This window comes from Lepus europaeus, chromosome 2 (genome assembly GCF_033115175.1).
Source record: "Lepus europaeus isolate LE1 chromosome 2, mLepTim1.pri, whole genome shotgun sequence".
Lineage (NCBI taxonomy): Eukaryota > Metazoa > Chordata > Mammalia > Lagomorpha > Leporidae > Lepus > Lepus europaeus.
In genome coordinates, this window is record NC_084828.1 from 159,694,673 (window position 1) to 159,721,577 (window position 26,905).

Sequence of the window (26,905 nt, forward strand, 5' to 3'; positions counted from 1 at the left end):
AGCCAGGACTTGAACCGGTGCCCATATAGGATGCCAGCACTGCAGGTGGTGGCTCATACCCGCTACACCACAGTGCGGATCCCTAATTAATTAATTTTACTTGAAAGAGTGACAGAGAAAAAGATCTCCCATCTGCTGGTTCACTCCCCACATGGGGCCTGGACGAGGCTGAAGCCAGGAGCCAGGACCTCCTTCTAGGTCTCCTATGTGGGTGGCAGGGGCCACTGTGTGCTGTCTCTCAGGTGCATTAAAAAAAAAGCCGATTTGCAAGCGTAGGCAGAAGCAGGACTCAAACCCAGGCATTCAGCTATGGGATTTGGACACCCCAAGCAGTGACCTAGCCCAGTGCACCACAAAGCCCACCCCTCATTTTATGTTCATTAATGAAATAGAAACTCTGGAAAGCATAGAAAAACAAAGTCCTCCCAATGCCCTAGCACAACCACTGGCATTTCTGTGCCAAGATCTCACTTTTGTATGGCACTTATCGGATGATTTTCTGCACAACTCTGACCCTGGTTAAATGGTTTAAACTCTGCCTCCGTGTCCTCACCCCTAGAGGGAAGGTGGTGATGAAAGTGCTTATCCACCGCTGTTATTGTATGGATAAACTGAGGTCTTGAACAAAACGCTCAGCTCTCGCTGGAGATAGTACTATGGTCTTCTACTACAGCCCTGCCTGTGCAGCTAGTGAGGCCGGTGTCGGGTTTGTCTCTTGCAAGGAAGCTGGGAAGTTAAATGATGTTCACTGCTCTGGCTTCAGGTCCAGGGATGTTTTATAAGACAAATGAGAACTGATAGGTATCTCTGCCTTCCAAGGGGCAAGCAGTCATCCCTCCCTGTGACCCATCAGGAAGTACTCCGTGTCTCCTGCGATTTGACTTCCCCAAAATGTGTAACTGGAATTCAGTTGCGCCTTTGTATGAAAGCTCGGATTTACAGAACGGAGAGTGATGGAGGGTTCACATTAAATGGTCCCGTGAAGAAAAGCTACCAAGCTAACCCATTCTGAACAACAAACCAGCCAAGTCTCTCCTACCAGTCAATGTCACAATTAAAATAAAGGCATGGGAGTGGGTGTTGCGGCCCACCTCCCACACTGGATGGCGTGGGTGCTCGTCTGGGCTCTGCTCCCAATTCCAGCTCCCTGCTGATGCAGACCGTGGGAAACTCAAGCAGTTGGGTCTCTGCCGCTGATATGGGAGACCCGGATTGTGTTGTCAATTCTGGCTTCAGCCTCTGTCTCAGCCCAGCCCTGGCTGTTGTGGGTGTTTGGGGAGTGAATAAGACCTCTCTCTCTCTTTCTCTGTCCCTCCAAAAAAAATTTTTTTTTAAATTAAAAAGGAAAAAAGAGGCCAGCGCCGTGGCTCAACAGGCTAATCCTCCGCCTTGTGGCGCCAGCACCCCAGGTTCTAGTCCCGGTTGGGGCACCGGATTCTATCCTGGTTGCCCCTCTTCCAGGCCAGCTCTCTGCTATGGCCCAGGAAGGCAGTGGAGGATGGCCCAAGTCCTTGGGCCCTGCACCCGCATGGGAGACCAGGAGAAGCACCTGGCTCCTGGCTTCAGATCAGCGAGATGCGCCGGCCACAGCGGCCAATGGAGGGTGAACCAACGGCAAAAAGGAAAACCTTTCTCTCTTCTGCCTCTCTCTCTCTCACTATCCACTCTGCCTGTCCAAAAAATATATATATATTTATTTAAAAAGGAAAAAAGAAAGGCTGGAGAGGTAGAACCTCTGCAGGATTTGTCTTGATTAAAAGAAACATAACAAAGAAAAGCAATGTGCATGGTGTTTGTAGAATATTGATTTGGACATAAAATCAAATTAAGGGATTGAATATGGATTGCAGAATTAGATAATACCAGAAAACTATTGCTAGTTTTGTCAGATGTGATTGTAGTATATAGTACCAGGTAGTTTTTTTTTTTTTTTTAGAGAATTTAGGGGCAAATTGTTTTAATGTCTGTTAATTCCTTTATAATTATTTAGCAAAAAAAAAAAATAAAGATAAAGCAAATACAATAAAATATTATCAATTCCTGAATGTAGGCAATGGGGGTGGGTCTACATTGGAATCGTCACACTATTTTTTCTGTTTCAATGAATGTTTGAAACTTTCTGTAACAGAAAACAAGCAAATAAATGAAGGGAAAAGGCTGTTCAGGAAGCAGAAGCACTCAGGCTGGGCCCAGCACAGGACCGGATCCCACTGTCACTCAGTGCTGATGACACACAGCATGGCCCTGCCTTCCACATCTGACACAATGGGGAGGTTCACGTCTATTTCATGAGGACAGGACACAGAAATCCTATATTTAATGCAAAAGAAAAAGGGGGCCAGCGCTGTGGTGTAGCGGGTAAAGCTGCCTCCTGCAGTGCCAGCATCCCATATGGGCGCCGGTTCAAGTCCCAGCTGCTCCACTTCTGATCCAGCTCTCTGCTATGGCCTGGGAAAGCAGTAGAAGATGGTCCAAGTCCTTGGGTCCCTGCACCCACATGGGAGACCTGGAAGAAGCTCCTGGCTCCTGGCTTCAGATCGGCGCAGCTCTGGCCATTGTGGTCAATTGGGGAGTGAACCAACGGATGAAAGATTCTCTCCCCCCCCAACCCCTGCCGTCTCTCTGTAACTCTGCCCTTCAAATAAATAAATAAATCTTCAAAAAAAAAGCTTCTCCACCTCAATAAAACAGCAGTGGGTACAAGTCACTGCTGGGACACCCACACCCATGTTCAAATGCCTGGGAGTCCCATCTCCATTTCCTCTTCCAATCCAGCTTCCTGCTAATGCACCTGAGAGGCGGCAGATGACGGCTCAGTACTTGAGTTCGAGCCAGCCGCATGCAAGAGCTGGATGGGGTTCCTGGCTTTGGCCCCAGCTGTTGTGAACATTTGGGGAATGAGCCAGCAAATGGGAGATCTCTCTCTGTTTCTCCCTCTGTCTCTGTCATTCTGCTTTTCAAATAAAAAAACAAACTGATAACTTCAAGAACACTTTTTAAAAGAAAGAAAAAGAAAGCCTCTTTAGCCATTCCTTTGAAGGGTGACACTAAAATCATCTAGTTTGGGGACTCTGTAGCTTTTATATATGCAATAAATAAATGACGAGATGAATCAATAGTAATATGTGTTTGTAATGTAAACACATTAGACCTATAGGGTTTTTTTTTTGTTTTGTTTTGTTTTTTAAAAAAAACAAGTTGATAGTTGATGATTTTGGTAAAGACTGAATCTAAGGAAGGACAGAGCTAAGAAAAATCTATAGAATTTGAATTTCCAACTCTGGGATCTGCACTAAGCCACTCATTTACAAGTGAGAAAGTTTTGAAGAGAGTGAATGTATTCACCTCCAAGCTCATAAAATCTTTATTTTGCTTTCAAGCCAAGTGCAAGGAAAATCACAAGTTTTCATTTCATTCTTTAGCAGTTTCCAAAGATAGCATCTTAAATATATACTTTGTAGGCCAACCCACCACCCCAGGGATTTATTTTAGGCTCAGACACAACTGGAAAGAAACAGCCCCTCAGCTCTGGAACACGACTCTCAGTGTGGGAAAGGATTGTTCTGACCCAGCAGCCAACGGCAGTCAGGGTGCAGCGGCAGCAAGAGGGAGCCGGACTGCGGGGAACTGCTTGGCTTCGCACTGCAGAGGGCTTCTCACCACCAGTCCTCACTTTCTGTAATTGCAGGGAAAAACCTGTTTTCACACGGAAGTTACGGCTCTCGATCCCTCAAGGTAGCAAACACTTAGAATCCTAACAAGAGGGGAAATATGAGGGGATTTCAAAGTGCTTGGAAAATGGAATTAAAAGATACTTATTTTGGTGCAAAAAAAAAAAAGAAATCCATGCATAGTTTTTTTTTTTTTTTTTCATTATAAACGTGTTTAGGAATTTCTGAAGACCGTTGTATGCACCGATTTCATTTTTTTTACACTAAAATGAACTTATCTGTTAGTTTCATTCTCCGTGAACTTTTTGAAGGCCCCTTGTATTCTCCCAAATCACCCAGCTCCAAATCGCTCTTGCAGATTACATGCAAGACCTTGAGTAGCCCACAGATGTGCACAGATGTGCACAGCCTCTGCAAACAGAAAGCGGTGGTTATGACAAGTTTACACTTCCAGGAATACAAAACACAAAGCTTATTGGAGGTTGACAGGTTAAGGAGCTTAAACATTTCACCAGCATCTTCTTTTCCCTCCTCCCCTCCTTCCCCACAGAGACACAAAGTGCTTGAGAGGGAGAGAGGCAGGGAGAAGTTCACTGTGTAGGTGCCTGCGTCCTGGGGACCAAAGCCAGGAGCCAGGAACTCAAGCCAGGTCTCCCACGTGGGTGGCCGGAATCCAACTACTTGAAAAGTCCCTGCTGCCTCCCGAGGTGCACATGAGCAGAAACGCTAGAATCCAGAGCAGAGCTAGTACTGGGACCCAGGAACTCTGAGAGCCAAAGGCGTGTTAACCCCAGGCCGCAGGTCCACCCCGTTCACCAGCATTTTCTACACTGGCCCTTATTGGGCAAGACAAACATCCCAAAGAACTTCCTTGTTTTTTTGCTTTGTTTTTTAAGATTTATTTTATTTATTTGAAAGGCAGAGCTACAAAGAGGCAGAGAGAGAGAGAGAGAGAGGGAGAGAGAGAGAGAGAGAGAGAGAGGGAGAGAGAGAGGGAGAGAGAGAGAGAGGGAGAGAGAGAGAGAGAGAGGTCTTCATCCGCAGGTTCACTCCCAAGATGGCCACAACAGCCAGAGCTGAGCTGATCGGATCCAAAGCCAGCAGCCAGGAGCCAGGAGCTTCTTTCAGGTCTCCCACACAGGTGCAGGGGCCCAAGGACTTGGGCCACCCTCCACTGCTTTCCCAGGCCATAGCAGAAAGCTGGATCAGAAGAGGAGCAGCCGGGACTGGACTGGCACCCATATGTGCAGTACGCCACAGACCTGGCCCCTTCCTTGTATTTTAAATCTCTTTGAAAATCACAACTTGCCCACAGTGTCTCCTTTTGATCTCCTAACATTTCTGAGAGGTTGACCCACGTTTCCAGCTAGAAGAGAACAGGGAATTCATTCCAGGTAATGGACGCAAATCCTCTGGCAAGATCCTTCCTCTCACAGTTTTCCAAACAATTTAAGCAGAAGTGGCACATACTTGGCCTTATGTGACTCATCGAGACAGGAGCATTTCTGGGCAAACCCAGGTGCTTCCAACCTACCTGTTTGCTCATGCACTCGGAGGCTCCTCCCACCTGCACAATCAATCAGCAGGTGTTACTCAGCTCCTGGCAGGCGCCTTGCTGGAGCTGGAGCAGGGCGGGGGTCCTCCTCTCCCTGTGCTTACAGACAGGAAACCACACAAAATAGTGTGTAAGTGAGGTTTGGCTGTGTGCACTCTTCTGATTTATTAACTCTGCAACAGTCAAAGGAAGTCCAAGGCCACTGAATGGAGCCCTGAAAAGATATGTTAGCTGGGATGCGTGTCCTACGTGACAATAGCTACTATTTGTTGGGCGCTCAGGTCATGGGTGACAGCTCTCTCATTTGACCTTCAAAAAAAAAAACACTTATGAAGTGAGTTTTAGCCCAGTTTCACATATGTGGCAGCAAAGGTTCAGGGAGAGTTAAAAACTCACCCCTGGAGGCAGGCATTTGATGAGCGGTTAAGTGACCACTGGAGACACCTGTATCCCATATCCGAGTGCCTTGTTTTGTGTCCTGGCCCTGCTCTCCACACCAGCTTCCTACTGATGTGCACAATGGGAGGCACCAGATGATGGTTCAAGTCCTTGGATTCCTAAACTCACTTTGAATTCCTGGCTTCGACCTGTCCCACCCCTGGCTGTTGGCTGTTGTGGGTGTTTGGGGAAAGAACCAGCAGTTGGAAGATATCTCTCTTTCTCCCTCTCCAACCTTCTGGCATTCAGAAAAAGAAAGAAAGAAAGAAAGAAAGAAAGAAAGAAAGAAAGAAAGAAAGAAAGAAAGAAAGAAAGAAAGAAAGAAAGAAAGAAAACTCATTTTGAAGACACATAGATAATTAGAGAATAAGAGGCAGCATAAGTATGAAAACACAGATCTGTGTGTCCTTGCTCTCTCTCTTTTTAAAAAAGATTTATTTATTTTATTTGAAGGGCAGAGTTAGAGAGAGAGATCTTCCATCTGCTGGTTCACTCTCCAAATGGCCACAAGGGCACAGGCTGGGCCAGGGCAAAGCCAACAGCCAGAAGCTTCATCCAGGTCTCTCATGCACTTGAGCCATCTTCTGCTGCTTTCCCATGTGTATTAGCAGGGAGCTGGATCGGAAGTGGAGCAGCCAGGAATCAAACTGGTGCCCATATGGGATGCTGGCATTGAAGGCTGCAGTTTAACCCACTGTTCCACAGTGCTGGCCCCCTGTTTTCTGTCTCTGTCTCTGTCTCTCTCTCTCTCTCTGGCTCTTTTCTTTCTCTCTTTTTTTAAAAAAAATGTTATTTGAGTGAAAGACAGAGAAGCCATCCACCGGTTCACTCTCCAAAGCCCACAACAGCTGGGGCTGGGACAGACCAAGGCCAGGAGCTGGGAACTCGATTTGGGAATCCCACATGGATGGCAGGGATGCAGCTACTTGAGCCGTCACTGCTGCCTCCCGGGGTGTGCATTAGCAGGAAGCTGGAGTCAGGAGTGGAGCTGGGGCTCGAACCCTGGCACTCCAATATGGAGTGTGGGCATCCCCACTGGCCTTAACTGCTGGGCCAAACGCAGGCCCCTGCTTGTTCCCAGCACTGCCTTGAACAGTGTTCCTACCTAAGATGGAGAACGGGGCGGGAATGAAGCAGTGGGGAAAAGGAGACAAGGTTCTGCCCAACCTTTGCTCCCGACAAGCTGTGGGGAAACCAGCGTTGGCAGGTGGAACGTCAGCCTCGAAGCCTCCATGGCCATGCCCACCAATTTCCAGTCTTCCACTGCCTCTCCAAGAGCCAGAAGCCTTCTCGAGAGGCCTATAGAGTCAGGGCAGGAAGAGGACCTACAGGAACCTTGGCGTCTTTGGGAACCAGCTGTCTCTGCTCTACTGTGAGATTCCGGGTAGCTTTCAATTCAGGGAGTGTCGTTCAGCAATCAAGGTGGGTGTGGGTTTGAATTGCAAATCTGCGCTCAGTCCAGTGCCCACTGCTGAGGGGCTAGCAAAGACGAGCGGGACAGTCCAGTTCCCGGGGTGGCTGGAACAAGAGGAGGCTTCCCTCCAGGGAGGCTCGCCTGTTGCCTCTGAGTCCCTGGCCACCTGTGGGGCATGGAGATCTCCCCACCATCCACTTTAGCTCCCCCAAGGGGCAAGTCTTGGTTCTGGTGCTAACTGGTCGCCTGACCTCAGACAACCCATCCTGGGCCTCCATACCTGCAGGCCTACTGAGGGCCAAGCACTGTTCTTAGACAGTTCCAAGCAGGCAAATGCTCTGCGGTCGTGGGACTGACCCTCCCATAGCTGAAGCATTAGAGGGGTTGATTAAAATCAGCAAGGAGAGATGGAAGCTGGAGCTGCTTCCCTAAGCCGGGACTTCCTCAATAGCTTCTTCCTTGGCTTGAGTCCTTGCTGGCTTTTCCATCAGACTAACCTTAAAATATCCATAGGGTAAAATGCCTCTCTCTCCCCCTTGTACCATTTATGCTGTAATGAAATCCAGGCTTCGGTCACTGTGGAGCCCTTCCCCAAGCTCCCGGTCCTTCCTTCTCATTGTCTTTCTTCCTAACCATTCTCTCACTTTTCTGGGGCCTTCCACCGAGTGAGTTCGACTCCTGGCCTCCCTCTCTAGCTTTCTGTGTTCTCTGTTTCCATGCACTACTTTGTATATTAAAGATTTCATGATTGGGGTTTAAGAGCATGTTAAAGGAATGCACATTTATTTTAAGAAGCAAAACAATGCAGAAATATGTAATGTGTTAGCCATCTCTTCTTCATTCCTCTCAGTTTTATTCTCTCCAAGGTGCCTACACAGTTTTTTTTTAATTTTCAATTTCCAGGAAAGCGACGGAATAATGCAGAGCCCATCCATATACCCTTTCCCCAGAGTCACCAATTTGTAACATTTTGGCACATTTATATTGTTCTCTCTCTCTCTCTGTCTCTCTCTCTCTCTCTCTCTCTCCAGCCACACACATTGTTATTTATTTTTCTTAATTTTTTGAACTAGTTTGCAAGTATCACACCCCACCCCTTTACGCCTTGCATCTGTATTTCCCAGAAACAAAGAGCAAAATTCTCAGTTGAATTATCTATCAAGAAACTTAACATTGATCGAAAGCTGTTATCTAATTTTTTCCTTTTTTTTTAAAAAAAATTATTTATTTATTTGACTGGTAGAGTTACAGACAGTGAGAGAGAGAGACAGAAAGAAAGGTCTTCTTTCCGTTGGTTCACCCCCCAAATGGCTGCTACGGCCAGTGCTGCGCCGACCTGGCCAGGAGCCAGGTGCTTCCTCCTGGTCTCCCATGGGGTGCAGGGCCCAAGCACTTGGGCCATCCTCCACTGCACTCCCGGGCGATAGCAGAGAGCTGGCCTGGAAGAGGAGCAACCGGGACTAGAACTGGTGCCCGTATGGGATGCCAGCGCCATAGGCGGAGGATTAACCAAGCGAGCCACAGCGCCGGCCCCTAATTTTTTCAGCTGATCAGTTCTGTCCTTTATGCTGTTTCTTCCCATCCGGAATGGGGTCTGGCCCAGGACCACACTTCACGTTCAGATCCTGGGCCGCTTCAGTCTCCTCTAATCTGGAACTTCGGTTTTTCTTTATCTTTCAGGGCAACAATATTTTTGCAGAATTCTTTACTTTTGTTTTAATAAACTATTATTGTACTAATAATCTTTTCTATTTTGCAATATATATGTAACTTTAATACTAGAGTATCGGGGTCTGGCTGTTTTCTCACATCCCTGTCAATGTCATTTCACCCCAGGGCTGCCTCAGCAGGTGGCCAAGTCCTGTGTGGCCTTCTAGGCTTAGCTTGTAAACCTTCTCCTGTGAGCCCTTGCTAGGAGCCAGAGGCATCACTTCAATTTCTTTACATTCACCTCGCTTAGCCCACACAGGCTAAGGAATGGATATTTGTTGATCGACTGATTTGTGGCTCAGTCGTGAGTTCTGTCTCTGGCCAAGACAGAAGCTGGTGTGTCGGCTTGGCCAGTCACGAGTGGCATATCACTGCCAGTTGCTTCTGGGATTTGATAAATTTGTGATTGAAAACTGTATCCCTGACTATCGAGTTGCCACATCATGGAACTGTGGGAAAATCGATATTTTTACAAAGTTGCACAATAGACAATTAAGAGTGCAAAACAGACATAATTTTCCCTCTTATTTCATTGCTCCAAATTTCAGAAAACTGAAAAAGTGTGAAATTCAGGAATAGGTTCAGAGACTAATGAGCCAAATTACCCAAACTACCATCTAATATATTCCAGTATAGTGTGTCCTGTGATCAGCATATAGAAGGCTGAAGAAGGCTAGCTTGTTTAGAAAATACATCCTACCAAGGCGATGCTAAATTACAGCCTGAGCCAGGGGCTTTCACAGAAGCACTGGCCATTTGTGGACCTCAAATAAACCAGGCTGCCCTTGCCCGAGACCGTGTCAGACTGTCATCAAGTCTTGGTAAACTTTGAAAATCACATGGTTGTTCAATGCCTCCATGTGGTAGAAAAAATAATTCAGTTCTGTCCCAGCTGCCTGCAATAGCAGCACTCAGGGCCAGAAATCCTGAAGAGGCTCAGGACCTTTCACAGGGTCAGCGCCTTGTCTGGTTCTTAAAGGCTTATGGGAAAATGGCCCTAACTGGAGGTAAAGCCTCAGTCTCCCTTCTTTGTCAGCTTTCCTTATCTCTCTGTGTTATAAAGGAGCATTTTAAAAGGAGCATTATTAAATGAAACAAAGGGCCTGAAACTCCCCGTGAGTCCTTCCCCCTCCACCACCCGAAAGGCTTTATAGAAATTCTTCTAAAATTCCAAACACAAGATTTTTTTTTCCTTCTGTGGACAGAAAAAGGAGTTCCTTCCTATTCAGCCATAAGGCTACGTTTCCCAAAAGCCATATTAACGAATGTTAATTTGCTTGACAATTCTTCAGATGTGAAATTGGTCGCCTTTATGCTGTTCTGGAATTTCGGTGTAATTGACAAAGTCCAAAGTTAGACCTGGTCTCCTCCTTTGGAATGCAGCGCCCGGTCGTCAAGAGCTGCTACTTCAGAGCACTGGATGCACTGCAGATGCCTTGGGAAGAGAGTCGGATCACGCTGAGGACCAGGAACAGGTGCTAGCAAGCTGGAGCACACTTTCTCAACCCCGCGGGCTGTCGCTGAGCCACACGGCCTGGGCCTCCGTGGCTAGATGCATTTCTTTTTTCTTTTTCTTTTTTTTTTTTGACAGGCAGAGTGGACAGTGAGAGAGACAGACAGAGAGAAAGGTCTTCCTTTTTGCCATTGGTTCACCCTCCAATGGCTGCTGCGGCCAGCGCATCTCGCTGATCCGAAGCCAGGAGCCAGGTGCTTCTCCTGGTCTCCCATGCGGGTGCAGGGCCCAAGCACTTGGGCCATCCTCCACTGCCTTCCCGGGCCACAGCAGAGAGCTGGCCTGGAAGAGGGGCAACCGGGATAGAATCCGGCGCCCCGACCAGGACTAGAACCAGGTGTGCCGGCACCGCAAGGCAGAGGATTAGCCTGTTAAGCCACGGCGCCGGCCTAGATGCATTTCTAACAACGTGAGGGGCGTGTTTCTATCAAGGCATGTAACACGCGTGTGTGCGTTTCCTGGCACGGGTCACGGCCTCCCTCCCTCTCAGGGACACTGAGGGTGGGGCAGGAGCGTATTTCCCTGACATACCCTCTGGTTTTCTGGTTTCTTTAGACTAATATAACACAAACATGGATTACCTGTTTAAAATAGATCTGTAAAGGTAAAACACATAAATAATGAGGATTATTCTCAGGGCCTGGAGCAGGGAACTTCAAGAGGGGCCATTTGTTTTGTTAAAAAATTCATTTATTTGAAAGGCAGAGTTAGAGGAAGAGACAGAAAGAGAGAGAGCTTCCATCCAGTGGTTCACTCCCTACATGGTCACAAGGCCAGGGCCGGGCCCAGGCCAAGGCCAGGAGCTTCAGCTGGGTCTCCATGTGGGTGCAGGGGCCCAAGCACTTAGGCCATTGTCCACTGCTTTCCCAGGCACATCAGTAGGGAGCTAGATCAGAGGTGGAGCAGCTGGGACTCAAACCAGCACTCACACGGGATGCTGGTGTCACAGGTGGTAGCTTAACTTGCTGTACTACGATGCTGGCCCCAGGAATCATTTGTTTAAGTTAAATGAGCTTGCTTCCAGTTTTCTACTTTTCCAACTATGATTCCAATTTATGATGATTAATATATTTCTGAAAATACTGTCAGAGTTCTTTATACATATATACATTATATATATATATATAATTTTTTGAAAGAGGCAGAGGAAAAGACAGAGATTTTCTATCTTCTGATTCACCCCCTAAATGGCCCCAAAGGCCAGGGCTGAACTAATCTGCAATCAGGAGACAGGAATTTGCAGCACCGTGGCTCACTAGGCTAATCCTCCGCCTGCAGCACCTGCACCCTGGGTTCTAGTCCCAGTCGGGGCGCTGGATTCTGTCCCGGTTGCTCCTCTTCCAGGCCAGCTCTCTGCTGTGGCTCGAGAGTACAGTGGAGGATGGCCCAGGTCCTTGGGCCCTGCACCCGCATGGGAGACCAGGAGAAGCACCTGGCTCCTGGCTTCGGATTGGCGCAGCGCCGGCCATAGAGGCCACTTCGGGGGTGATCCAATGGAAGGAAGACCTTTCTCTCTGTCTCTTTCTCTCTCTCTCTCTCACTGTCTAACTCTGCCTGTCAAAAAAAAAAGAGAGACAGAAATTCAATGCTGGTCTCCCACCTGGGTGGCAAGGGCCCCAGCACTTGGGCCATCATTCCTTGACTTCCCAGGTGCATCAGCAGGGATCTGGATTGGAAGGGGAGCAACTAGGACTCGAACCATCGCTCTGATTTGGCTGCTTGCATTGCAAGCAGTGCCTTTACTCGCTGTGCCACAAGGCCTGCCCTATCAGAGATTTTTAGATTGAGTGTATTTTTCTCTGATATAATATAGTCTTTTCCCCTACATGGTACTGCCAGAATTGACAAGATCATGTATGGACAGTGTGGCGTCCTAAGCAGTGCTGCCTGTCACCAGTTGGCTACATGATCTTGGAAAAGATATCTGGCTTTCTTCCCCTTCATTTCCCCATCTGAAGCCCCTTGCAGTAATAGGATTTTATGATTCCTCCCCTTTACCTTTCTCCTGGAGGGAAGGTTTTCTCCCTCCCTCCCTCCCTCCCTCCCTCCCTCCCTCTCCCTCACTTCCTTCCTGTCACAGGTCACAGAGGCGAGGGCAGCTGCAGGAGCGAGTTTCCTGGGTTCTTCTCCTGAGCTCTGTATAGAAAGAAAAAGCTGGGAAGCAATTTGCAAAGAAGCAAGAACTTGTATTTGATCGGCAAGCAACAGAAAAGCATCTTGCTCGAGAGGAGAGCAGGCGGGGTGCCCGCACGGGACACTGGCTTTGAGGACGTGCCCAGGGTTTTTAAGGCATTGCTGTCTTTTCACTGGGCCATTCTCGGGGGATGCCGGTTGCACAGGGGTTGGGGAAGGTTCACATAGGGTATGTTGATTGGCTTGAGGCTCATGGAGGTAGCGGGGCTCTCTTGGAGATAGCCCAATTCTCCTTAGGGGCTCAGCCCCCTCTGCTAGTTCACAGTGGAAGATTGCAACTAACTTGAAGGCGTGATTTAAAGCTACAAGGTCACACAGGCAGCACAAGAAGCTACAGTAGGGGAGATGCCGCCGGGTCTGGAGACAGGCTTTGTAGCCACGGCTGGCTATCTGCTTGTGAAGAACATTCTACCCACCTCTGGGGGCCCACAGCCCCAGCCCCACTGGACGGCTCACTTCCTTTCCTTCTCTTTCTTTTCCTTTCCCTTTCTCTCTCTCTCCGTCTCCCCCACAACCTTCCTGCCCCCCCTTCCTTTCCTCGATTTATTTGAAAGGAAGAGCACCCGAGAGTGACAGTTTGAGTGGGAGAGAGAGAGAGAGAGAGATATTCCATCTGTTGGTTCACTCCCCAAATGGCCACAAAAGCTGGAGCTGGGCCAGGTCAAAGCCAGGAGCCTGGAGCTTCATCCAGGTCTCCTACATGGGTACAGAGGGCCAAGCACTTGCACCACCCTCCACTGCTTTCCCAGGTGCATTTGCAGGGAGCTGGATCAGAAGCAGGGCAGCTGAGACCCCATGGGACGCTGGCGTCATAGATGGCAGCTTAACAACTGTGCCACAACACTGGCCCTAGGTTTCTTATACTGCACTTGTCGTCCACTCTAAGGCATAGAGACTCCATGTCCTAATTTCTGAGGAGTAGGACCAGAGTGGACTTTGTGATTAGCTCTGGGTACCAGTGAATAAAACACCTTCATGTAGATACACGTTGATGTCGCCAGTCAGCATCTTTATAGATGAGGAAAGTCTGGCTCCCTAGGCCTTGTGTCAGTAAGTAGAAGAGCCAGAGGTGGTAAATGCAGTGTTTTTCCCCTAAGACAACCAAATATTTAAAATAATCTGATACAAAGCTGTCTTTGGGGAGCAGTGGATTCTTCTCTAAACACTTTGAGGTTTTTTTATTCCCCCTTGGCAGGTCATTCTAAAACCATAAAGCACTAACCTAAAAACATGTGTATTTGAGGGAATGGTCCAGGAAAGTGGGCTGGGATCTACAGACCCGTGGGTGAGAAAGCATGGGTTGAGCAGTCCTTAGCTTCCATGATTTCCCCCGGGACTAGTCCAACCAAGCATCAACGATAAAACAAAATGCCATGTGCAGGTTTTTTAAAAAAATTATTATACTTAGTGGCCAACTACACGATTACTGCAGCTCAATATTAAGGAAAAAAATTCACCTGTCACTCTGGTCATTTCAGCAAATCAAGCCTTTCATTTTCTCGTGATCTCTGTCAGTCCTCGTCTTTGTACATTTAATTATTTTACCAATTGCACTAATAATGTGCACGTGTTTTTGAGCATCGGAATTCCAAGTGTTCGCAAGAGGAAATCTCAGTTTTAATAACGGCCTTGGTTTTTCCTATCCTCAGTTCATCTGTTTGCTCACTGTTTTCTCTTGAATCTTCATCTTTTTCAACAGAAGTACAAAAAGCATACAACCTGTTTTCAAGCTTTGTCTTCAAATGCCTGCGTTTTACGTGCTCTTCCCGGGCTCCTGAAACCAAAGACTGAGCAAGGTTATGTCTGGGGATCTTTTCCAGACCCTGATCGAGGCCCCGTGAGGTTCCTTTGGCTTCTGGGCTGCTGGAACCTCCAACAGCTGCTGCTGTGCGCTGTGGTCGCTTCCTGGTAAGCATTGAGCAAGAAGCGTGCACAATTACTTTATGAGTCTTGATAAAGCTGGGAGTTCAGCTGCGCAGTGAGTATACCTGTTTTCCTGATTTCTGGCTATGTCACGGGCTTCATATTTTGTGTTTTCCTCTGGTAACTGAGGCCTCTGTTATCACAGGAAATGTGGGCAATTTGAATAATTTAAAGCGGCCCAAGGAAGTCTAAGTGGGCTCTCTACACACTAGACCCTGTGTGCGAGCAACTGTTGTGTTTGGACAGCACACAGTTCTTCAGTTCCCTGCAACTGAAGTGACAAAACATGCATCGCCAAATCGTGTTGATGGCTTAATACAGTAAAAAAGTGATTTTTGGTAAAATGGCGAAATAAGGAACAATTTAGAAGGATGCCTGTGATTATTCTAAAACTAGGGTTTGAACAGCATTTATATTGTAGCTCAAGCAAGTCCAGCGGTCCCCAGAACTTTCCATCCAATCTCCCTAAGTCAGGCTAGATACCTGAACACACGCGGACAGCAACAATTCTCAATGCGGTCTAGTTCAGTTCGTGCGTGATTTCCCCAGTTACAGGTTGGGCTCACTTGTCACGAAATCCTCTGTATCCCTTTTATAAAACCAGACCACTTTCCACCCAAAAAAAAAAAAAAAAAAAAAAAAAGTGACTGGCAGAACCTGACATTGTGGAATCGCACGTGCCTGGGACAGGCACCTCCCGGCTGGGGTTTGCTCCCAGGCGTGCCCGGGCTGACCTCGCTCCGGGCAGGTACACGGCCGGGAGCAGAACCACGCTACCCCCCGTGCTGGGGTTTCCCGGGGTCGGCTCCGGTCCGAAGTACTGGCCAGCAGCAAGCCCCCCCCCCCCCCCCAACTCCTCCGGTCGGGAAGAACTTGCTCTCGCGACCCCCTCTGCCGTCTAGCTGCAGCCGCTGCCGGCGCCCCCACCTCGCTGCCGCCCGGAACCCGGGGCCCCGGGCCACTTGCAAGGCACAGCCGTCGCCTCCTCCCCGGGCCGGCGTCCCCGGGGTCCCCGGTGCGCCCCGCGGAGGGCTGGCCGGGGGGCAGGGAAGCGCGGTGGGTGGGTGCGGGCCGGCGGGGGCGGGGCGAGGAGGAGGAGGAGGAGGAGGAGGAGGGGTGGGGAGCGCGAGCGTGTGTGGCTGGGGGAAGCCATTGCCTGTTTAATAGTTGCTGTTGCTGCACTTCCGCTTCTCTCCCAGCGAGAGCGAGACACGAGTGGCCAGGCCCAGCCGCAGCCGCAGCAGCAGCCGCCGCGGCGGCACGGAGGAGCCAGACACAAAGAGAGGTACGGGGATCCCCCCCGCCGCCCGGGGCCGCAGGGCCGGAGCAGGGACGGGGGGCGGCCGGGGGCGCCCCCGGGGGTCCGGGGCCCGCCCGCGGGGGATGGGCAGGGGCTCCGGGCCGCGTGGGGTGCGGGCCGCTCGCGTCGGGGCGGGGGCTGGGGGGGCATTGTGGCTCGAACTGTCAGCGCGGCCCCGGGAGCCCCCCACTGGCCGCCGAGGGGGCCGCGAGCGGGGGAGGGGGCGTCGGGGGAGCCCCGCTGAGTGCCCCCCCGCCCCCGGGCCGGGGGCCGGCGGAGAGGAGCCCCTCCCGGGCCGACGGGCGCATTGTTACTCCCTCGCCCCGGAGGCCGCCCCCCCCCAGCCTCCCCCGGCCCTCCGCGGGGGGCGATCGGGCGTGTGCCCGGGACCCCGGCCCGGCTGGCGCAGCCCCCGGGGGGCGGGCGGGCGGCCGAGGGCCAGGCCGGCGGGGAGGGGCGTCGGGGCGCGGCGCGGCAGTGTGGGGGGGGCGCTCGGGCCTCGCCGCCCCTGCCCCCACCCGAGCACCCGCTCCCCGCCCCCGGCCCCCCGTGTCGGCTTCCTCTCTCACTCCTGCCCGCCCCTGCTCTCGTCCCGACCTCGCCAAACTCCGCTCGTGCCCCCCCCCACCCCGCCCCGGGCCTCCGGGGCCGCCGACCCCCCGCGACCCCCGGAGAGCGGACAAAAACAGCCCCGAGGCCGCCGCCTCCGGACCTCGCCCGCCGGCCCGGCCCTGCCTCGCCGCCTCGGCTTCCCCTGCTGGCCTGGTGGGCAGCCCGCTGGGCCCCAGACCCCCGTCCCCGCGGCCCCCACCTGGGCCCCAAACGGGCAAGCCGCGTCCGACTTGCACCAGCCTCGCTGGGCCTGGGGACTTCGGGGGAGCGCGTGGCGGGCGGCGGGGGACCCCGGCCCGGGCGCCCCTGACGGCACCGGCCGCCTTGTTTACACCGCCTGCATGGCGTGTCTGCCTCTGTTCTGTCTCCCTCCCCGCTGCAGGGGCTGTTCGCGGGTGGGTGGGGGGTTCGCTATGTCGGATGACGATTCGAGGGCCAGCACCAGCTCCTCCTCATCTTCGTCCTCCAACCAGCAAACCGAGAAGGAAACGAACACCCCCAAGAAGAAGGAGAGTAAAGTCAGCATGAGCAAAAACTCCAAACTCCTCTCCACCAGCGCCAAGAGGTAGGTGCCCGCTCTTCCGCAGGCTCCCTGCCTCCCAGCGCGGGCCGGCTCAGTGCGCGCGGGGCTGTGTCCCCCGGAGTGAGAGACGTGGCCTTGGAAGTCCTCCTGACCGTCTCTTTCGCCGCTTGTGTTTTTCTTTTTAATTACTGTCCACTTGCGACCATGGGGGCTTGCCTCTCTCTCCATTTCTTGCTCAAGTTTGGAAGAATCCGCATCACTTTGATTGGTGACCCTCAGATCTGGTTTCAGATGGCTTGTCCTATTAATCAGTGATCTGTGCCCCTCCCCAGAGCTGTCATCGGGTCCTTCATTACTAATAGCTGCCCAGGCAACTCTTAGCAAAATGAATTCTTGGACCATCTTCCTTTTTGGTCACCTGTTGCACAGATGATATTTTTTTCAATAGTGTTTTCTCTACAAATTGCATAAGGAATAAATGGGTCTCATTAGGTGGTAAAATATATGGATGGATGGATAGATGTTAGATAGGTAGGTAGGTAGGTAGGTAGTAGGTGGGACCAGTGTTGTAGCGAAGTGGGATAAACTAATGTTTGGGATATCAGCATCCCATATTGGGGTGCCTGGGATGGAGTCTGAGCGCCAGCTTCCTGCTACTGCTCCCGGGGGGCTGTGGATAAAGGACCCCCAAGTACCTGGGTCCTTGCCACCCCTGTGGGAGACCCAGATGGAGTTCCTGGCTGCTGGCCTGGGGCTGGACCAAGGCATGGCAGTTGCAGCATTTGGGGAATGAACCAGCAGCTGGAAGACCTCTCTCTTCCCGTGCCTCATAAATAAGTAAATGTTTTATTTTTAAAAAGCAGTTAGTAGGTGAAGACATGTTTTCTGAAGGAATTTAAAGAGATTTTTCTGATTTGGAGAGTTGAAGCACATGGATCAATAATGGTTGTAAAATGGTTATTTTGAGGATTCAGTTTTGCTACTAAGAATGTCTGTTTACCAGATTTCGGGGAGGCATGGTTTTTTCAGCTGTTTGCTCTTAGGCTGTAAAAATGTTGCTTCACCTTTGTTTTCCATTGAAGCCAAGCAGTGGCTGTTTCTTAAGTCCCTGGAGGTAACCACTTGTTAGCCCTGTCGCTGTCTTTCAGTGATATCCCGTGATGCCCATGACCCTTAAAATAATCTGTAGTAAGTTCCTGGGAACCCCCAGACACCCACTCATCAATCCTCCTGTTCTCAGCTGGTCATTAAAGTGGCTATAAGGAATCCAAGTGGTGAGTTCAGACACCTTTCTTAAAGAATCTGAAGTCAGATGGAATCTGGGGCTGTCGGTCTGTCCATTGAGGAGGGAGCCTGCAGTTTGTACGTGGAGAGTTTGTTCTGTCATTGAAAATGCGGTCAAGTGTTTTGGTGACTTACCCATGGGCTGATGAAGGAGTGACTTGTGCTTGTTTTAAATGGTGTGGAGGTCTGGAGTTCCGTGGCAAGATGGTTCTCATTGTCAGTGGCCTGGTTTGATGCCTCTGGCCGGCGCTGATGGGAGCCTGGCTTCTACTCTGCTCTCTCTGGACAAGCCGTTCCTTAACTCCTCCCATTCCCCCAAGCCTTTAGGTTCCCTGACCTGCTCAAGGCAGGGTATTTGCTTTAGGTCATTAGTGTTTTTCTATTTTGTGGGACATCCCTGCTATATACAAACCCTGGAATACCTGGGGGTGGGGGTGGGGTAAAGGCAGGTGTCAAATACAAAATACCCTGCTTTGGGTCCGTGAACAGTAGGGACAGGAGGATTTTTTTCAGTAGACAGAAATTGTTAAAAAGTTGTTCGGAAATGGCTGGGATGACAGTTGGGGCTGCAAATAGTAATTTCCTACCAGTTAACATCAGGGCTTTTGTTTTTTTCCTCCAGTGAATTTAACTCTCCAAGATACCTTGCTGACCAAGTGGCTGTTGGTGTTAAAAGCAGAGCTAAGGTTAATAGCCAAAGATAAAAAATGGAGAGAGACCGTGTATCTAGGGAAGAGTAAGAGGGGAAGAAGGATGTTATTTAGTGAGAACCTGTAGAACTGCTCTGTGAAATAGAAGGGCTTGGAAGGGAGGTGTTGGTGTAGGGCCGCAAGTACCAGGAGGCAGAGTGAGAAGGCAGCCCGGGTTGGCAGAGTCACCGGTTACAGCCGAACTGCATATTGGAAAGTGGTCTCCATGCCAGGGCAGAGGAAGGCAGAGGAAGCGGGTTGCTAATCTCTGGCCAGCACGGTGTTCTGGAAATGGTGCAAGCACTGGCTGTCCAGACGAAGTGGCCGCAGAGCGGCCCGCATCACACTTTTCAGGTGCTAAAGAAGTAACTACCTCTTCAGTGAAAGTTTTATAGCAGAAGTTGGGGTGGAGAGGAGAAGTGAAGTCGTGGTGTGTTTTTCTATGCCCTGGGCTGGGGGGAGGAACCTGTTGCCTGGCGCACAGCAGCAGGTGAGTGAGGAGAGCGGGCCGGGGTGCCTGCTGTCTCGGACTGAAATGCCCCTTTCTAAAGCTGACCAGATGGGTGGGGGACAGGAAATGTCCTCCCTTAGGAAGCTTTCAAGAACTTCCCAGTTGTCACTTTTCATTTCTCTCCGCTTGTGGCGTGGGACAGACAGCGCCTTGGAAAACCCACGCCTCCTGGCAGGCAGCTAGCCTCTCGCCCTACCCTCAGAAAACCCTAGGGGAGAGAAAAGCACGCATTGTGATTCAGACCACCGCGCGTGTGTGTGCACACGCGTGTCTTCCCTGGGCGAGGTTTCTGAGTTGTGACACAGCCAGGTAGGGCCTCGCGTGGTTATAGAAACAGGCACCGCGGAGAAGGGGGCAGACCCCCGGAGGCCCCAAACTTTGAGCATTGATGCTCCTAGGTGAGCCGCAGACAAAGGCCAGGCCCCTGCGAACGGCCTGCTGGCTTGGCCTGGGCGTGGGCGTGGGGCGCTCTGTGAAGTCCAGGGTCGCTGCCCAGGGGACCCCGGGGCCGGCCGTGTGTCCTGCGGGTGGCCCGGGCGTCGGCACGGGCGTGCACCTGCGTGGGCCGCGGCCGCTGCACCTGCGTGGGCCGCGGGGTGGGCGGAGAGGGGCGGCGCCGAGCGTGGCCCGCGCGGGCGGCGACGGCTGCTCCCCGGCGAGGCGCGCCCGCGGCCTGGGCCGCCCCGGCACCACGGCGGCCAGGTCAGGAGGGCCCGAGGGGGCTGGGGAGCGGCCATGTTGGCTTCGTGCCTCAGGGCGGAGGGGCCGGGGCCGGGGCCGGGGCCGGGGCCGGGGCCGGGGCCGGGGTCGGGGCCGGGCTGGTGCTGGAGTCGGGGCCGGGGCCAGGGGTCGGGGTCGGGGCCGGGGCCGGGGTCGGGGCCGGGGCCGGGGCCAGGGGTCGGGGTCGGGGCCGGGGCCGGGACCTGGGGTCGGGGCCGGGGTCGGGGCCGGGGGTCGGGGTCGGGGGTCGGGGTCGGGCTGGTGCTGGGGCCGGGGGCCGGGGTCGGGGCCGGGGCCGGGACCGGGACCTGGGGTCGGGGTCGGGGGTCGGGGGTCGGGGGTCGGGGTCGGGGCCGGGGCCGGGGTCGGGGTCGGGGCTGGTGCTGGAGTCGGGGTCGGGGCCGGGGCCGGGACCTGGGGTCGGGGCCGGGGTCGGGGCCGGGGGTCGGGGTCGGGGGTCGGGGTCGGGCTGGTGCTGGGGCCGGGGGCCGGGGTCGGGGCCGGGGCCGGGACCGGGACCTGGGGTCGGGGTCGGGGGTCGGGGGTCGGGGTCGGGGCCGGGGCCGGGGTCGGGGTCGGGGTCGGGGCTGGTGCTGGAGTCGGGGTCGGGGCCGGGGCCGGGGCCGGGGCCGGGGCCGGGCTGGTGCCGGGGTCGGGGCCGGGGGCCGGGGGCCGGGGGCCGGGGGCCGGGGCCCGGGGCCGGGGTCGGGCTGGTGCTGGGGTCGGGGCCGGGGCCGGGCTGGGGCCGGGGCCGTGGCCGTGGCCGGGGGCCTGGGGCCGGGACCTGGGGCCGGGGCCGGGCTGGTGCCGGGGTCGGGGCCGGGGGCCGGGGCCGGGCTGGTGCTGGGGTCGGGGCCGGGGCCGGGCTGTTGCTGGGGCCCTTTGCCTGCCGGGTGGGGGCGATGGGCCGCGGCGGGCCTAGAGGCGCAGGGTGGCCCGGGGTGGTCGCGTCCTTCCCGGGACTTGGTTCTGGGCCGAGGAGCCGGGAGCGGGGGGCGCGGGCTGGACCCCATAAAGCGGAGAGGCGGGTCTGCCGGGGGTGCGCAGGCCCGGTCGGAAGCCGTCCGCGCTGGGTGAGGAGCCTCCGCGGCTCGCCGCTCTGCGCAGGGCCCGGGCTGCCGGCGCCTAACGCTGTGTCTGTCTCTTCCCGACTCCAGGATTCAGAAGGAGCTGGCGGACATCACTTTAGACCCTCCACCCAACTGCAGGTGAGCTCCTTTCAGGTCGTTTTCTGCTTAAAATTCTGCTAACCGCTGGCTTGGATTTTTTTTTTTCTCTTTATTGTAGTTTTTTTTTGCTTTAATTCTTTGCTTAACGCTTGTGTTGGTGCTTACAAAAATCAGTAACGGCTGAAATTAATTAATGTTTTGATGCGCCTCTGACAAGCTCTGTGGTGAAGAGAAGGCACGGGTGTATTCGGAGTGGACGCTTACAGACCGGGAACAAATCAGTAAATTGAGGGATCCCCCGTGCACAGTCATGGGTCCTTCATACGCAGTTAGGGATGATGTAAAACCTTTCAGCTGCTCGGGTGCGTTTTGTTTTGGAGCACTGCTTTGCTGTAGTAACCTTATTCGGGCTCTGCCAAGATAGAGCGTAGACTTGAGCACTGGCCCCTCACACGCACTCCCCTGTGTGTGACTTTGCGCTGGGCACGTGGCAGAGCAATTCAGGAACTCATTTGTGGCTTTGATGAAAAGATTCTGTGTTAAATGATAGATCTGAGCGCCTCCCTGGCAGTTTTCTCTTCGATACTGCTTCATTCAGACTCTGCATAGGTGTGTTTCAGTTTCAAAACGATCTGAACCAGCTTTTCTCAGGGTGTGTTGGTCTTTCAGCCTCTAGCCATTTTGCCACTGTTGAGTCAAGGTGGGAGACTTAATGTTGTCACAGAGCCATTCACTCAAGGGAGATCCGTTGTTCAGTTCTGTAACTGCCAGGGTTTAAAAATTCAGTAGAACTTTGATCCTGATGATCAGTTCTCCCAATAGGCATTGGATTCAGAAGCGTTCTCAACTTCTAGCAGGTGGGAGTAGAAGTTACGGACATGAAAGCATTAGGTGGTCACCGGCTGTGCTCGTGCATGTGGAAAGCTAACTGAAATATTGTACTTGTTGACACTGAACTTGCTAAGTTATGATCAGCGGATGAAGTGGAGATTTTAATATTGCCATTCTGCATAAATTCCTTCTTAATGTTGATGAGGTGTGGGATGCTCATTGGTGAAATTTTATCCTGTTTTGTGAGGAGAGTCATCCGGAGTTTGAAATGCTGTTAAGCTGTAGGTTGTATGTAACTGGACCCCTTGGGCATCCTTGAGGATTTTGCTCAAGGTCAGTAGGAGTCTGCGGACAGTGAGAAAGTGGAGAACTGGTCAAGACTGAGGCTTGGGGTAGTTTGCTTTTCCTTGAGTGGATCAGCCGTTGGCCTGGAAGCCCTTGCTGGCCCGGTTGGGAGCAGAGGACCTTCCCCACGGGAGAAGTGTGGGGAAGGTGTGGTTCCTGTTCCTGTTCGGTGTCGTGTCTCTCCTCCGTGTGTTGCTGGTGAGTGCAGACAGCTGCAGCTTATCAAAGTAGATGGTTTTTGGAAGACTGGTTCCAAAACTAATAACATTATTAAAACATGTAATGGCTTTCTTATGACTAAAGTGCAGCCAAATTTAAAATTGTAAAAAATTTGAAGATTTTCGTGGGATTAATCATTTAAAAAACTAGGATAAGTACACTTGAACGTCACATCATTTTGGCTGAGTTCACGTGAGGTCTGTGCTAGTGCAGCAAGTAGGACTTCTTAGCTTCAGAATTGTCCCCTTCAGTGTTAAAAGTTAGAACGTACCTGCAGTCGGCACATGCCACACTCGGGGGCTGTTGGGGGCTGGTGGTGGGTAGGCAAACCACAACGTACCCAAGCATTTTGAGAAAAATGTCTAATTGCAGAGAAAATGCCAGGCGTTTTTATTCTGCAAGACAATGTATATTTTGTTTTTTTAAAAATAAAAACCACTTTATTTTCTGAAGACATCGTCAGTAGAGAGCTTTAAGTAACACACAATTTCTACTTTTGGTTGGTTTACTGATGTTATTTTCTTTATGTTAATACAGTAGTAGCTCCAATATTCAGCTCTCTTAAATGAGTCTGGTCTTTTTTGCTGGTACCTGATGGGATTTAATTATTTAATATTTTAATGTGCTAATTGTTAGAAGATGGAAATGGAGAATTTACTTGGGTGATACTTTTTGAAGTTAGCGTCCAATTAAAATGTGTGATTTAAATGATACCTTAAATGAGTGCATTTTTTTAAGAAACAACTTGGCTAAAGTTTGCCTCAATCTTAGGGTTTGAGGGCTTGGTTCCTGTTGCAGTGGTAATTTCCACTATGAACTGTATTTTCAGTGAACTGAATACTTGGTTTTCACTTACGTGTCTTTGTCCTTTTACACTTCTAGGGCGTCCTTTCTTCATTCAGAATTTATTCTCTAGTTTTAAATTTAAACACATTATTCGTATATAGCACTCAGCACATGGTAACTTCTCAATAAACAGTCGATTATTGGAAACCAGGGGGAGAATTGCTTTTTGGAGGAGGGTATGTTGCTTGGGTTCATTAATGGTAACAAAAATACTTGGATTTGAAGTAAACTTCAAATCTGTAAAATGCAATTGCTAAGTGTGTTATAACCCATGAATACATAAACTGTTAATGCTGTGTGTTAATTATGTTGAGTAGTTATTGTAAGAACAAAATGCAGATTAGATTTAATGACCACATCAGGGGTTATTTTTAGGTGACTATTCTAAAGTATCCTTATATTGCCATATCAATCAAATGCTTATTTTTAGTATCTCAACTATTTTGGTGTTTTATATAAGAGTCTTCCAGCTCCCTGTGCGTTTGGTTGGGCTTTTTTCCCCTACTGTTTGGTTGGCTCTGTTCTTTTAGGGAGAAAAATGTCTTCTTGGCTATTGTAATGACTCCCTAAAGCCCACCCTCTCTTGGCTTGTAGAATGACGCCGTGCAGACAGGGGAGTCAGCTTGGCTGTGTGGTTCATAGCCCAGAGCTCCGGCTGTGCTAAGTGGACTCGTTATAGCTGTGTATCCAGCCCGCAGACGCAGGTGTCCGTGGACAGCATGTCTGCACATACTAAATGGGCTATTTTGTCTAAATGCTGTCAACTTTAGGTTTTATTTAATGAAAACATCTGTATGATGAGTAACCTTCTCATAGAAGCCTAAAAGTTCAGGTTTTCGAGGAGAGGGTGCTGTTTCAAGACAAATTGTCTTTGAGCAGTAATTGAAATATTTTAAGCATACGAGGGAATACTAACAGTAAGCTCCCTGTAACTTCATTACATTTCGGGCATTATTTTTCTGTTTTCTCAATATGTAAACCTGACTAAATCAATGCTTTTTATTTTTGGGGGAGAACTGTGTTATATATAATCAGATACAGTTGGATTTCATATACAGCTAAATCAGACTTTTTAAAAATGGTTTAAAGGTGAGAGAAGAGCATTTTTTAAAAGATTAGTGCATTTGTCTAAGAAAGTTAAATTTTCTCAGCTTCTTTTTCCTCCCCTGCAAGGGACCAATACCTACCTGGCTTGCCGACCACGCGTGTTGTAAAGTTCAGTTGAGGTTAGAGTTCTCTAATTTATGGCAATGTTATTGCAATGATAGCTCATACTTTTTGACTGACACTGCCTTTGCATTATTTGTGTGTTAAGCCATTAGACAGTAATACAAGAATTCATGCCTTTGAAAACCTCTGGTACAGAAGTGTGTGAAGTGAGAGGCAAAAGCTGTCCTACGGGGCCTCTTCTGATCCTGTTCCTGGCACAGATTCCTGGGGTTAGCCGGACGGTTTCTGGGAATTTGCATTGCTGTATTTTCCTTGATTCATAAAATCCCCCAGAATTGGTGGTAATGGTGGTGAGGGTCGCTGTGGAAGTCCCGGCCTCCTCGTCCTGGGGATCCTTCCTTTGCAGCGGTTTGGTCCTGAGTTCAGTGGTTGTAAGTGGTTGTTGGGGTGTGAGAAGCGGCTTAACAGAAGTCAGTTCTGTCCGAGTCTGTCACCTTAGGAACTGCAAATATCTCCTTTTTAATATTTTTTCATTCTGGTGTTAATGCATGCTGGAAGGGTAGAAGTGTGACGTGGCATCTGAGGGATGCTCAGTTTTGTGCTGGCGTTCCTCTGCAGTGTTACCATTGCGGCGCGGGCACCTTTGTGTGTAAAGGCAGTGTTGGAAAGTAATGAGAACCAGGAGACGGACGTCAGCCCAATCAGAACAGCACCCAAACGAGGGTCAGGCGCCTGGACATGAGATCATCACCTGCGCCTGCGCAGGTTAGGAGGGACAGCCACTCTCCGGAAGTAAATTGCTTTCCAAATCAGTAGGAACTTTTGTGTTTACCAAAAGACCATGTTTGTATTGCAGAAACGTATTCCTGTTGTTCCTTCAAAAGCTAAACAATTACCGAGTGACCCAGTGATTCTACTCCTGGGCATAGCTTCCTAGAATTGAAAAAGAGAGAGACGTACACAGGTGCTTGTATGCAGCATTTCTCAGAGCCGCAGGTGGGAAGAACCCAGACATGCTCTAACAGACGAGCAGATAGATGGAGTACTGTCCATCCATGGAGTGGACCGTTCAGCCAGAGAGGAGCGAGGTTCTGGCCCCTGGTTGCAGCGTGGGTGAGCCTCGAACGTCTCACAGAGTGAAGTGAGCTAGTGCTGTGTGAATCCACGTACGTGAAATACCCAGAGCCGGCGGCCTCGCAAGGACAGAGGCAGAGTTGTTGTCTCTTTCTTCTTCTTTTTTTTTTTTAAATTTTTATTTATTTTTAATTTTTTGACAGGCAGAGTAGACAGTGAGGGAGAGAGAGACAGAGAGAAAGGTCTTCCTTTTTGCCGTTGGTTCACCCTCCAATGGTCGCTGCGGCCGGCGCATCGCGCTGATCCGAAGCCAGGAGCCAGGTGCTTCTCCTGGTCTCCCATGTAGGACCTGGGCCATCCTCCACTGCCTTCCCGGGCCACAGCAGAGAGCTGGCCTGGAAGAGGAGCAACCGGACAGAATCTGGCGCCCCGACCGGGACTAGAACCTGGTGTGCCGGCGCCGCAAGGCGGAGGATTAGCCTGTTGAGCCGCGGCGCCGGCCTGTTGTCTCTTTCTTAATTGTTGTAGCATTTATGTGTGCACTGGTGCAAGTTTTGGAAATAGTGGTGACATTGTCAACATAATTAACGCCAATAAGACTGAATTATGTACTTAAAATGGTTAGAGTGGGAGATTTTATATCACAATAAAATAGATCACTGTGAAAATACCAGTATTTTGAGGAAAATGCCTGCAGCTAAGAAGGCAGCTCTCAAGTTTTTTGGATCCTTGTAAAGGGTGCTGAAAATTCCTCTAACGAACCTTGAGTGCCTGTAAACAAAGACTCTGTCTTTAAGGAGGTCATGGTTTTGTAAAGGTGGTGAGAAACACACGTCCTTTGAATAGTGCTTGGAAATACGAATATTGCTTGGTAAGTAAGAAATGGAAACGCCATGTTACAGAGGCTCAGCAGAGTGAGCCGTGACCTTGACCTGGGTGCGAGGGCTCCAGGCTGGAGCTCTCGGGGTTCCACTGAGAAGTGGGGAGGGCGAGTGAGCAAGCACAGCTCCCTGTGGTAGTGAACATGCCTGTGGCCGGTATCAAACCGTGAGGGGATGGCAAGAGAGCAGATCTGGGGACTTCCTTGGCGTTAGGCTCGGCCTTTTTTTTTTTTTTTTTTTTTTTGACAGGCAGAGTGGACAGTGAGAGAGAGAGACAGAGAGAAAGGTCTTCCTTTTTGCCGTTGGTTCACCCT

At 51.0% G+C, this 26,905-nt stretch overlaps 1 protein-coding gene across 1 annotated transcript in view; it reads left to right on the top strand.

The window, feature by feature from the left end:
• The first annotated feature begins 15,619 nt into the window (after nucleotides 1–15,619).
• UBE2E1 (ubiquitin conjugating enzyme E2 E1) overlaps nucleotides 15,620–26,905 on the top strand; it is a 75,386-nt gene continuing 64,100 nt past the window's right edge. The window contains exons 1-3 of the mRNA XM_062215236.1: nucleotides 15,620–15,702; nucleotides 16,712–16,894; nucleotides 21,214–21,264. Coding sequence (XP_062071220.1) covers nucleotides 16,743–16,894; nucleotides 21,214–21,264 — 203 coding nt within the window. The 5' untranslated portion in view covers nucleotides 15,620–15,702; nucleotides 16,712–16,742. The remainder of the gene's footprint in view (nucleotides 15,703–16,711; nucleotides 16,895–21,213; nucleotides 21,265–26,905) is intronic.